The sequence below is a fragment of the Macaca mulatta genome, chromosome 2, assembly GCF_049350105.2.
Source record: "Macaca mulatta isolate MMU2019108-1 chromosome 2, T2T-MMU8v2.0, whole genome shotgun sequence".
NCBI lineage: Eukaryota > Metazoa > Chordata > Mammalia > Primates > Cercopithecidae > Macaca > Macaca mulatta.
In genome coordinates this window covers 163,991,216-164,004,690 of record NC_133407.1, presented here as the reverse complement: position 1 = coordinate 164,004,690, position 13,475 = coordinate 163,991,216, and the positions used below count along the sequence as shown (strand labels likewise).

The following is a 13,475-nucleotide window of genomic DNA, read 5'->3' as shown; positions in this document are numbered from 1 at the left end:
TTGTTTGTGATATTTTGAGGCATAGAAGTTGAAACTTACCCTCAATTCTATTGATCATCTCCTTTTATAGCTTCTGGCTTTTAAGCCAGGCTTAAAAAGACCTTCACTCAAAGATGATATAAATATTGACTTATGTTTCCTGTTAGTACTTTTACAGTCTCATTTTTACATTAATTTTTTAAAGATCTAGAATTAATTTTTCTGCAAGAGACAAGGTAACTTTCCCACATGTTAATAACAAAGTGATCCCAGCATTAATTATTGAATCATTTATCCAGATAGAGCCTGTCTGCCTGCCTGCCTGCCTGCCTTCATTTCTCCCTTCCTTCCTTTTTCTTTTTCTCTTTCTTTCTTTCAGCAGAAAGCATCTCTTTTCTTTTCTCTGCTCCCGTATTTCTGGAGAGAAACAGAGAGTGGGTATCGGACTGAAACACAGGAGAAAGAAACCAGAGAATGCAATAATTCTGAACAGGTCCGGAAGTGCTGTACAGCATTCTAGAATAGCTTTGTTCTACAACCTTGCCCAGTGACACACATATAAATAGGCACTTTTGTGAGTCAACTATGGTACTTAGACCCACTCAGTTTCTTGGCAGAGATGAGAATAACAAGGCAATTCTCTCAAGATTTGGGGGCATAATCCTGGTTATAATGGATTCATGACTTTGTACCTGACAACATTTAAAGGAGGAATGGACTTGATGAAGCTTCAAAGATTTGTTTCCACTTGATTATATAATGTTTTAAGTGATCATAACAGGTTTCAATTTTTAAACTGATTTTTCCCTTTTAGGGCAGAACCATACACTTTTCCTCCTACTTCTACTAAGCAGCTATCCATCCCTTCAAAGTTGACTGTGGGCACTCAGACTGATTATCGGGATGCTGACGTTCAAACAGATCCATACTCTCCAGAATATGTAGTATGTCAGGACTCTATCCCCGAGCTCTTGACCCTGGCTACGCTTACCTGGGGTGAGTTGGTAAATCTCCTGACTATCGGCAGATGGCAGTGCTGATAACCACGCATGCTGTTCAAATGGCCCATGTACAGGCAATTGTGCTTTACAGTGTTGCTGTATAAAGTGTCTTACTCAGTACAGCAACTTCATAGACTCATAATTTTTCTGATACTTCTGGTCAAATAAAGATACTATGTTTTTGTTGTAAGTAGTTTTATCGTACTCTATCTGTGAAGCTGAATTTCAGCTTAATATTGTAGTTGCTTTGCTAACTAGTGACCTATGTCCTCTCTTTTCTCTCTCCTAGTGAATCACTTCCTTTTTATTGAGCAATCATACTTCTTTACACATAAGCTTTTTTTGAGTGTAAAATACTGAATGCACATTCCTATGTATGTAATATTATCTTAATTTGCCAAAATATCTTAATTTACCAAAGCTCCCTTATATACTTTATTAGATGATTTGGATGACCTGATATTATCTCTGAAATGCTAAATATCTTTCAGGCTCAGAAATGAACTCTTAGAATGTAATAAAATCTGGCCTAGGCCTGTATTATGTGAACCTATATAATTAATAAGTGAGAGTACTTTTAGAGATTATTAGAAATTAGCTTATCTAACTCACTCAGTTGTATTAATAGCTGGGAAACTGAGAACCAGAGAGGTTAACTAATTCCTCCAAGGACACAGAGACAGTCGGTACACAGTAATGATTTTTAAAGGAGATTGCTTTTCCCCGCATTGTAACAGATAGCTGTGATCAAGTCTGCATCCCAGGCAAAGAAAATGTTCATATCTGGGCTCTAGTTTTGACTTGTTTCCTTGCCCACTTTATGAATCCAGATTAAGCATTCTCAACACCCATTTTTTTTTTTTTTTTTTTTGAGATGGAGCGTCACTCTGTTGCCCAGGCTGGAATGCAGTGGTGGGATCTTGGCTCACTGCAACCTCCGCCTCCTGGATTCAAGTGATTCTCCTGCCTCAGCCTCCCGAGTAGCCGGGACTACAGGTGCATGCCACTGTGCCTGGCTAATTTTTTTATTGTATTTTTAGTAGAGACGGGGTTTCACTGTGTTAGCCAGGATGGTCTCGATCTCCTGACCTTGTGATCTGCCCGCCTCGGCCTCCCAAAGTGCTGGGATTACAGGCGTGAGCCACCGTGCCTGGCCCAAAACCTGTACTTTAAAGCAGAGGCTCTACTTTCAGGCCTAGATGGCAAATTAAAAATATGCTGAAACCTTCCCTTTCTGCTCTGAATGCATAAAAAGTATGGGAAAAAATTAATAAACATATAGACACACTTAAAAGCAAGAAAGAAAATATTCGTATTGTAGAAATGGAGACTTTTTCCTAAATAAAGAAGTAGCTGGGGACCTTTGGTGGTAAGTGGGAGCTGTGCATGGCAGGGAACCAGGTCCAAGTCACCTGCCTGAACTGGAGGGGCCAGCGTCCTTCTCCTGCACACAGGTGCAGCTGAAGCCTGGTGCCTGCCCGATGAAGATAATAGACAGAACAGAGTCAGGCATTCCTGCCTGTGGCCTTGGACTTTACCTCTTGGTGTGATAAGGTCTTGGCATTAAACTGCAGGAGGACAAGAGCCAGGCAGAGGCTCAGAAATGCTTCACTAGGCCAAAAAAAAAAAAAAAAAAAATCTGGTGCACTGTCATAGCAGAACTGAGGTTAAAGTGTCAATAAAAGCCTCTATGAGCCAGGCCTACTCCTACCATGTGTGGGACCCAGGACTCTAAGGGAGGCCCACCTACCATGCGTATAGATATTTTAAAATTATAAATCAAGCTAAGAACTGTTAAGTAAAATACGTTGGTTTTTTTCACAAACATCTTTATAACAAGTTAAAAGGACAAGTTTAAATTGGAATTCTTAGGCTCCTGGGATTCTATACTGTAATGTGGCAGCGAGGCGAGAGCCTACTGTGGCCTGCCCCTTTCTCTCCCAACCCTGGCTGTGCTCTACATCTGAGGGGCCTGTCATGCATGCCCGTGATTACCTCGCTCTTCCCAATGTTCACACATCCCTACAAACAGCTGCCGTTTGGCCCCACCTTGGGCTTAAGGGTGAACAAACAGCAGCATATAGTATGGCCTCAGGAATCTGAATCCTGTAAAGAGGCCCATGGAGACTTTGGAAGCAGGCTTGGGCCATTTGTAGGATTTCCAGGACCTCTACACGTGGAAATAGCTCCAGGTGGGCACGGGGCCTTGGACTCCTCATCTTGTGGTGATGAACAGGGCTCTGAAGGATGAGGTTAGGTAGTAGCCACTCGCAGGTCAAGGCTGCTTACTGACCAGGGTGCTTATGAGAGAAGCCAGCAGCTGATCTCCACCCAAGAACCCCAAAGCACACAAGGAACAGAGACACCAGGAGTGGCCCACAACAAATAAAGGAAATGGGAGAAGAAATTTCTGAGTGAACAGAAAATGGAGCAATCTGAAAAGGACTTGGGAAGTGCCTTCTATATTCTCAAAAGGATAAGGGGGAAATAGCAACACCAAAAACAAGAATGGGAGTCATGAAAAAGAACCAGTTGGAATCAAGGGGGAGGAAAACTATAATGTTTGAAATAAAATGAACTCAATAGTAGAACAGACAGAACTGAAGAGCAAATTAGTGAAATGACAGATTGAATGGACACATATTCCAGAATGCAGCATATAGTGGTAGAACAAGATAAAAGAAAAGGAAGAGCTGTGGGTGCTAGGACATCAGTACAGGGAAAATGGTGGAGAAGCAATGCAGGAATCGGTGGCTGAGAACTCCCCAGAACTGAAGAAAGACATTAGCCTTCACCCTGAAAAATTCCACTGAGTACCAAGCAGAATGATTCTTCAAAAACTCACACCTCCTAATAAAAGAAAAAGAAAAAGTGAAAAAACTATTAGAAAGATAACTCAGATTACCTACAAAGGAAAAAAAAAGGATTGATATTTTATAGTATTGCCTTTAAGGTGATGTGGGAAAATGATTGCAAACCTAGAATTATTTTACCAGCCAAACTATTATTGACGAGTGAAGATGAAATAAAGGCATTTTCATACATAAGAAGAAATCTATCTCATAGGATATTGTAAGGGTTAAGTAAATTTATTTATGTAACATGTTCATAGCTACACTCCAGCAATTTCACTCCTAACTATACACCAAAAAAAAAAAAAAGCACATTATTCTACTTACATAGGTGTGTTCACCAGAAGACATGCACAAGAAAACTCACAGCAGCATTATTCATAATAACTCCAAACTGAAAACAACCCAAATGTCCATCAACCATAGAATGGATGAATAAAATATAGTGTATTCACATAATGGAATGCTATATAATAATGAGAATGAAGTACAACTGCGTGTGGTTACAAGGGAGATTGTAGATGTGTATATAATCGCATATATAATGCTGAACAAAATAAGATACAGAAGAATGCCTACACTGTGATTTCATTTACATGAAACTTAAAACCAATCAAAACTAAATGAACGCATTAGGAATGAGGATGGTAGGCTATCCTTGGGGCACGTAGAGACTGGGAAGGGAGTATCATGGGCATTCTAGTGTTCTGGTAATATTCTATTCCTTGATCTGGGTGCCGATTAGCTGGGATATCTGTTTTTGTTTATGTATACTGTACATTCATAAAAAGTTTACATAAAGATAAGGGAAAAATAACGACAGTGAAAAAGGATGACACTGTAAGCACTGCGGGGATAAAATTGAATGCTTATGATGTGCCAAAAACTGATCCAAGTGCTTTACATTTTAAACCTATTCAGTCTTCACACGTTAAATGAATAATAAAGTTGAAATAAATAGTTGATAATACAGATCTTTTAAAAGGCAAAAGAAATGGTCATTAGGGCCATAAGTAATTTTCTGATAAAGAGTGATAATACAGCCAAGCCTCTTGTAGGAAGCATCAAGAAAGAAGACAGAAGATGCAAGCAGAGTGTTGGGATTGAAAGTGGGACAGAGTAACTACAGAAGGAACAATTTAAGAAATACGAGAGTGCTATGAATATCTTTTGCCCTATATTTAAAAACTTAGAAAGGCCGGGCGTGGTGGCTCACACCTGTAGTCCCAGCACTTTGGGAAGCTGAGGCAGGCGGATCACTTGAGGTCAGGAGTTCGAGACCAGCCTGGCCAACATGGTGAAACCCTATCTCTACTGAAAATACAAACATTAGCCACACATGGTGGTGGGTGCCTGTAATCCCAGCTACTCAGGAGGCTGAGGTTGCAGTGAGTGAGCTGAGATCGCGCCACTGTGCTCCAGCCTGGGTGACAGAGCGAGACTCCATCTCAAATAAATTTAAAAAAAACTTAGATAAATTATATAATTTTTAAAGAAAATATAAATTGCTCATTTGGTTTTAAGAAGAAATCACAAACCTGAATAGAAGAGTAACTATGGAAATGGACTTAGTAAATAGAAAAAAAAAATCCTTTTAAGAGCACCAGGCCTAAACAGTTTTACAAGTAAGTTTACCACTCCTTTAAGGACCAAATAAACTGTTTTATGCAACTTCTTCCAGGAAACACAGAATAGAAGTTAATTTATTCATTTTATGAGACCAGTATAGCCTTGATTTGAAAACTGAGTAAGGACAGTACGGTTGTTACTTAGTATTAATAGGAGATTGATGCTAGGACCCTGCAACCCTACCAAAATTTTTGGATGCGCAAGTCTCTTATGTAAAATGGCATAGTATTTGCATATAACCTACACACATCCTCCCATATATTTAATCTCTAGATTACTTATAATTCCTAATGCAATGTAAATTTTACATAAATAGTTATTATACTGTATTGTTTAGGGAATAATGACAAAAAAAAAGTTTGTACATGTTCAGAACACAGTTTTTTTTGTTTTTAATATTTCCAACCTGCACTTGGTCAAATCCACAGATGTAGAACCCCTGGATATGAAGGGCCAACTATACTAGTAAGGAAACTTACAAGCCAATCTCACATATGAAGAAATATGCAAAAAATTCTAAATAAGACACTAGCAATCTAATCTTGCTGTATTTTAAAAGAGTGACTTATAACTAAATGGAGTTAATCAGAGAAATTCAAGTTTGTTGCAATACCAGAAAGCCATTCATGTAATTTACCATTTTAATGGAAAACATAGGAAAAATCCTTCTCTGGATGCAGAAAAAAGTATTTTATAACATGCAATGCTCATTTATGACATTTACTTGGAATAAACTGGGAGCAGAAGGAAACTTTAATAATCTACCCCAGCCTGTAATAAACATCATACTAAAGGTGAAACTTCGGAAACTTTACCCTAAAAGAAAAAGACATTGATAATGCTCATTATCACTACTATTTAACAGCGTAGAGAAGACCTTAGCCCAGAGTTTATCAAGCCTGGCTATGATCCCTCCTTTCAGGAACATTTGGGAATATGAGTGGTGTTTTCTATGTTAATAATGATTAGAAAGTGCTTCTGGCATTTAGCTCATGGGACAGGGTATAGCAGATAGGCTGGCATGGATACTAAACATCCTGTGCTGCTTGGGGTAGTTTCATACAAATAATTATCTGCCCATTATGGCAATAGCACCCTTGTTGAGGAGAGACGGTGCAGCAAGATAAGAGAAAAATGGAGGCATGGCGATGAGAAAGAAGCAGCAAAACTATCATTATATGCACACATGCTCACTTCGAAAATCAAATAAATTATCAGAACTAAAAAGAGAGTTCAACAAGAAGTCAACATAGATCAGTCACTTTCCTATATGACAGCAATATCCAATTAGAAAACATTGTTGAGGCCAGGTGCAGTGGCTCACACCTGTAATCCCAGCACTTTGGGAGGCCAGGGCAGGAGGATTGATTGAGGCCAGGAGTTTAAGACCAACTTGGATAACATAGTGAGACCTCCATTTCTACAAAAGAAGAATTAGCTGAGTGTGGTGGTGCACACCTGTGGTCCTAGCTACTCAGGAGGCTGAAGCAGGATTGCTTGAGCCCAGGGGTTCAAGGTTACAGCGTACAGTGAACTATAATCTTGCCACTGTACTCCCACCTAGGCAACAGAGTGTGACTCTGTCTCAAAAAAAAAAAAAAAAAAAGAAAGAAAGAAAGAAAAAAAAGAAAAGAAAGAAAAGAGAAGGAAAAGAAGATGAAAGAAAGAAAAAGAAAAGAAACATTATTCACCTGAGATCAGGTGTTCAAGACCAGCCTGGCCAATATGGTGAAACCCCGTCTCTACTAAAAATACAAAGAAATTAGCTGGGCATGGTGGCGTTTGCCTGTAGTCCCAGCTACTCAGGAGGCTGAGGCAGGAGAATCACTCCAACCCAGGAGGCGGAGGTTTCAGTGAGCCAAGATTGTACCACTGCACTCCAGCCTAGGTGACAGAGCAAGACTCTGCCAAAAAAAATTTATTGAAAAAAATTACATTCATTTATTTGTTTTAGAGATGTAGTCTCACTCTGTTGCCCAGGTTGAGGTGTAGTAATGTGATTATAGCTCACTGCAGCCTCAAACCCTATGGCTCAAGTGATCCTTTCACCCCACCCTCCCAAGTAGCTAGGGCCACAGGTCCACATCACCATGCCAGGCTAATTAAAAAAATATATTTTTTTGTGGAGATGGGGTTTCACTATGTTGCCCAGGCTGGTCTCCAATTCTTGGACTTAGAAATTCTCCTGTCTCAGCCTCCAAAAGTGCTGGGATTATAGGTGAGCCACCGCACTTGGCTGAAAAAAATTACATGCACAATAGCAATGAATAACAAAGTGCCTAGGGAATCACTTAACAAAAACGTGTGCAAGGGATTTATGTTGAAAATTATAAATTATTCTTTAAGCACGTAAACAAAGATTTGATGAAAAGAGAGAACATATTTATCAATGGGAAACTCAGGCTTGAAGAGATAAGACTTCTCCCTCAAATAATTCATACCTTCAAGTAGTTCTAATCCAGATTCCCACTCTCAATATAACTATGCCTGGGTAAATTAGCACTTTTCATCTTCTCTTCCCAGAAATTTTACAAAAGTAACAACAACAATACTCCCACAAACTCCATTTTCAGTAAAACTAAAAATATATGTAATTCACGAACCACTAAATATTTGTAAGGACTGCAAAAAGCAGCTGAGATTGGGCAGATGCAATGTGGGAGGAAGTGAAGCATGCACCATGGGAGAGGAACCATCAGGGGATCTCAGAAGGCAGGAGCAAAAATATACTTCTGAGGGTAAATTAAGCAATATCCAGAATTAAAAATGATCATATTTTGTGATGTAGCTGCTAGACTCTAGCATTTCTACTTCTAAGAATCCTAGAGAAGCTCACATATGGTACAATGAGACCAGTACAAGGATGTTTGTTGCAACATTATGTATGATCAAAAAATTAAAAGCAATCTAAATGTCATTTGAGAAGATAGATAGCTTAAATTGTAATAAAGCCTTACAGTGGAAGAAGGAAACCAGATCTGTATACATCAGTACAGCTAGGCTTCCAAAACAAAGATGAGTTAAAAAAGCAAGTTGCAGAATGGTTATAGTACAATACCATGTATATAAATATTAAATAAACATCAGTACTGTGTCTTGCTTCTATATAATTCATTTTTGGTTCATATTTGTTTTTACTAGAGAGGAAGTATAGTATAGTGCACAAAAATATAATGTTCAGACTGCCATGTGCAAGTTACTTAACCTTTTAGCCCTTCAGTCTCTTTATTTGTAAAACAGGCATAATTATGTTTACATGATAGGGATTTGTTGAAGATTGAATGCATTAAAAAAGTGCTTGGCATAATACAAGTGCTTAAATAGCCGGCGCAGTGGCTCACGCCTGTAATCCCAACACTTTGGGAGGCCGAGGTGGGCAGATCACCTGAGGTCAGGAGTTCGAGATCACCCTGGCCAACATGGTGAAACCCCATCTCTACTAAAAATACAAAAAAAATGAGCCGGGCATGGTAGCAGGTGCCTGCAATCCCAGCTACTAGGGAGGCTAAGGCAGGAGAATCACTTGAACTCGGGAAGCGGAGGTTGCAGTGAGCCGGGATTGCACCATTGCACTCCAGCTTGGGTGACAAGAGCGAGACTTCGTCTCAAAAAAAAAAAAAAGTGCTTGGCATAATAAAAGTGCTTAAGTAATGTTAGATTTCATTATTATTATAATTCATAGACACATAAATTTGTATATAAAATGTTAAGATTGAATGGAAATCCACAAATTCCTTTTTGTGTTTACTTTGGGAAATGGGAGAAGGCAATGGGACTCAATGTGGTAGTTAAAAGGTACATCGGCTTTATTTATAATGTTTCAATTTTTTATTAAAAAATGTAAAGTATATATGACAAAATGTGTACAGTTGTTAAGTCTGCATACTTATGGTATGATTTTCATAGTTATTTTTAAAATTACTAAAGAAAATGCCATGCAAGACCCACAAAATAATATGTAGATACATATATATACATATATACACATACATATATATGTTGTTTTGTATACAGATTTATTTACTTCTTTATACATCTATAAAAGTAAAAAGATGAGCTGGTAGTATTCCTCTTCACTAAATGCATCATTGTGACTGCCTCTGGGAAGGTGATCAGAATGAGGAAGCAGAGTACAGAGCTTTAGCCTTCTCTATAATACCCTAATTTTATTTTATTTTATTTTATTTATTTTTTGAGATGGAGTCTCGCTCTGTCCCCCAGGCTGGAGTGCAGTGGTGCGATCTCGGCTCACTGCAACCTCCACCTCCCGGGTTCAAGCCATTCTTCTGCCTCAGTCTCCCGAGTAGCTGGGATTACAGGCGCCTGCCACCACACCTGGCTAATACCCTAATATTAAAAACAAGAGATTGTGAATTCATATATTACTTATTTGCTTTCTAAAAGCATAAACATTACAAAAGATCTGAAATAAGACAAAAATCTTAGGCATGCCCTACTGTACATGGTAAGAATATGACTTGTGACTTATTTCCTTGGATTTTTCTGTATAATTATATTTTTTAATGAAAATAAAACAAAGGTTGACTTATTGTGGTTCAGTGATCAAACAGGAAACTTGTTCCAGCCTCCCTTTCCTTTACTTGCTTTTGCAAGGCCACATTTAGAGGTGCTAGGTACCTAAGTGTGCTGGCATCCTCAAAACTTGATCCAGGGAGGCATACGTAGGTTTAGGTCTCAGCCAGTGCCTCGGAGCTGGTCAGGAAACATATCCAGCTGTCCCTATCCTCCTGCCTGACCTACGGGTATTGTGTCTTCGAATGCCTAAAGTTGGAGGTAAGAGATAGCCCTAAATTGTACATGCACTGTGGGGACAAAACCCAAAGATGGTGAATTCTCAGCTAGTGATTAGTGTCTTCATTTTCTGTTACTTTTTAAAAACAGTATTTGGCCAAGTGGCTCACACCTGTAATCCCAGCACTTTGAGAGGCTCAGGCAGGAGAATTGCTTGAACCCAGGAGTTTGAGACCAGCCTGGGCAACATGGTGAAACCTTGTCTCTACAAAAAAATCAAAATAAATTAGCCAGGTGTGGTGGCACATGTCAGTAGTCCCAGCTACTTGAGAGGCTGAGGTGGGGGGATCATTTGTGCCGGGGAGGTCAAGGCCGCAGTGAGCTGTAATCATACCGTTCTACTCCAGCCTGGGCAACAGAGTGAGACCCTGACTCAAAAAAAACATGTATTTTGGCCGGGCGCGGTGGCTCAAGCCTGTAATCCCAGCACTTTGGGAGGCCGAGACGGGCGGATCACGAGGTCAGGAGATCGAGACCATCCTGGCTAACACGGTGAAACCCCGTCTCTACTAAAAAATACAAAAAACTAGCCGGGCGAGGCGGCGGGCGCCTGTAGTCCCAGCTACTCGGGAGGCTGAGGCAAGAGAATGGCGTAAACCCGGGGGGCGGAGCTTGCAGTGAGCCGAGATCCGGCCACTGCACTCCAGCCCGGGCGACAGAGCCAGACTCCGTCTCAAAAAAAAAAAACAACACAAACATGTATTTTTCACCTTTATCCAACAAATTCCCTACCCCATGTTTTTCCCACCTCTGGAGTCTGAAAACGCCTTGTATTTCAGTATGTAAATTTGTTTATTACAGAGCATTCCACGATGTGATTATTCAGTAGTCCCTTAATATTCTTCAAATGCATTCCAGCATCTTACATGCAACTAAAATGTCTTATGGTGCAATTACTAACAAGAGGCAGTGAGGCACAGATAACACAAGCTGTGAGGCACATCTAGAGGCTGTTCCCTAATGTCATGTTATCCTGTCATGGCCCTCACATTTAGAGAAGAGGAAAGGAACTGACAGGGAGTTAATTATATACTGGGGGGGGGGGGGGGGTGTGTGGGTTGGCCCACTTGTTCCTAAGCTGTGCTGCTTCATCCTGCAGGTCGGGGTCTCCCAGCAGGACAAGCTGAGGTGGAGATGATAGAAAGAGCCCGCGAGAAGCGTGCTTGGGAAGCCACTCTCCCCGCTCTGAGTGACACCTCCCAGTTTGAGAAGAGGAGGAAGATGATGAATGAAATGGAGAGGAAGGAGTGGGCCTTCAGAGAGCAGGAGATTGAAAAGTAGGTTCTCTGTCACCCAGGCAACTGTTCCTGTACTGGTGGGAATAATGTTAATACTTTATATCTGCAGAGCATTCTCCCGAATGTATGGGTTGAAAAGCAATCCTCAACATATAGAGATAGGAAATTGGGCTTCCGCTTCTTTCAGGAGCAGTCACATGCTTCTGAGGTGGTCCAGAAGCTCTGTATACTCTTCTCTCCAATAACATACAAATGTAGAATGCCCTCTGTGTGTGTGAAGAAGGTCAGCATGGAACCCAGGTTTGAACAACTCCTGAAGGGCATCTCTGATTCTTCTCTTCCCTTTTCTCTTTAGTAGCTATCTTAACTGTCACAGAATCCCACTAATTTCTGCAAAGCACCTTTCAAACTGTCCCTTCATGTTCATTCCCAGTGCCACTGTCCCAGTCCCTGGGCTTTCTATGTATCCCTTCAAACAGCCTTGGCACTAGTCCTAGCTCTTACCCACTGCCCCCCCATTCCACCCCCAAGACACTGTATTCACAGTCAGGATGCCTTGCGTTCTAGCTAGAGCTGATGGGGCATTTCCTATTCAAAAGACAAATTATGGAATTCTTCCATTAAGAGATGAGTTTATATAACAATATACATAAATAACAATATGCTGAGGTACTTGTGGTTGGATTTTGAATTATTTTAACTGATATATTTACAGCAATGGAGTTGTTGCTGATATGTGGAAATGATAAGAGATTATGAGAACCAAAAAATTATAACTCTCTAGCAAGAACAAAGGAAGGGCGTTTGCTGAGTTTGTCCTTTGTGCTAGGCTGTGCTGACGTACTTTATTGTTCATAGCAATGCTACCAAGGACCCTTACACACAAGAGAGGGACCCAGAGAGTTAGAGACTCAGCTTGGTGCTAAATTTGGAATATGTTAATTTTTTCCAACACCTTCAGATTAAGCCTGAATCTAGGCTTTGGGATGTTTTGATAAAAGCTTGCAATTTAATTTAAAAAATAGTGTTTGGGGTAAAGTAGGTGTCAAATACTCAATCCTGTTGGCAGAAATTTAAATTTATTATTGTACTTTGGAAAGATATGTGTCTTTTCAAAAGGCATTGAAACTATTAAAAATGTATCTGGCCAGAGTGAAGGCGTCACCTGAGAAAGCGAGTACATTTGTTAAACTGAGGGCAATTTTGATACATGTATTTTGAGTCCCTTTTACCTGCTAGGCTCTGTGCTGTGAGCTGGGAAAATAGGGATGAATAGGAAACTGCTCTTCCTCACAGAGCTCCTTATGGTCCACTGGGGCAGGGGGAGCAGGGAAGGTGGACAAGGATGGGACAAAAGATCTTAGACCAACCCCTCTCGGGCTGTGCCTATCAGGTGATGTGCTGTTCTGTACAAAAAGTGCTTGGTGGAACCCAGGTGAAAGAACAGTTAGTTCTATTTAAGGTGGGTGATTTGAGAAAGAAAACTACTAAGAGGAGGTAGCTTCTGAGCTGGGTTTTGAAGGGTAGGTAAGAAGCCATCAGGCAGATAGTAATATCAGACAGTCATATCAGAAACTATCAGGTAGACCAATACTTCAGAGGTGTTGGTCTGAGATCTTTTGCACCATCTCTTTGCCCATCTTCCTGCCCCTTCCTGCCCCAGTGAATTATAAGGAGCTCTGTCAATAATATCAGATTGACGATGATAATGATGATGATGACGATTAGTTGACTATAAGGAGCTCTGTCAATATCAGATGATAAGTGAATGGTAAGGAGCTCTGTCAATAATAATAATAACAATAATAATAATATGGTGATGAGTGGATTATAAGGAGTTCTGTCAATGATATCAGATGAAGAAGAAGATATCTATAGAGCATGGAACACTTATAGAGGGCTTACTACCTACCAGATGATGCTCTAAGCATATAGATCTCAAAGTGTGGTCCACAGACCAGCAG

The 13,475-nt window shown here is 40.2% G+C and overlaps 1 protein-coding gene across 4 annotated transcripts in view; it reads left to right on the top strand.

Moving 5' to 3' along the window:
• CFAP91 (cilia and flagella associated protein 91) overlaps positions 1 to 13,475 on the top strand; it is a 63,777-nt gene that overhangs the window by 13,528 nt on the left and 36,774 nt on the right. For all 4 annotated transcript variants that reach the window (XR_013413417.1, NM_001194476.2, XM_077990824.1 and 1 more), the window contains 2 exon segments: positions 794 to 975; positions 11,373 to 11,550. Coding sequence is in view for 3 of the 4 variants with exons in the window: in NM_001194476.2 (NP_001181405.2) it covers positions 794 to 975; positions 11,373 to 11,550 (360 nt within the window). In the remaining variant the exon portion in view is untranslated.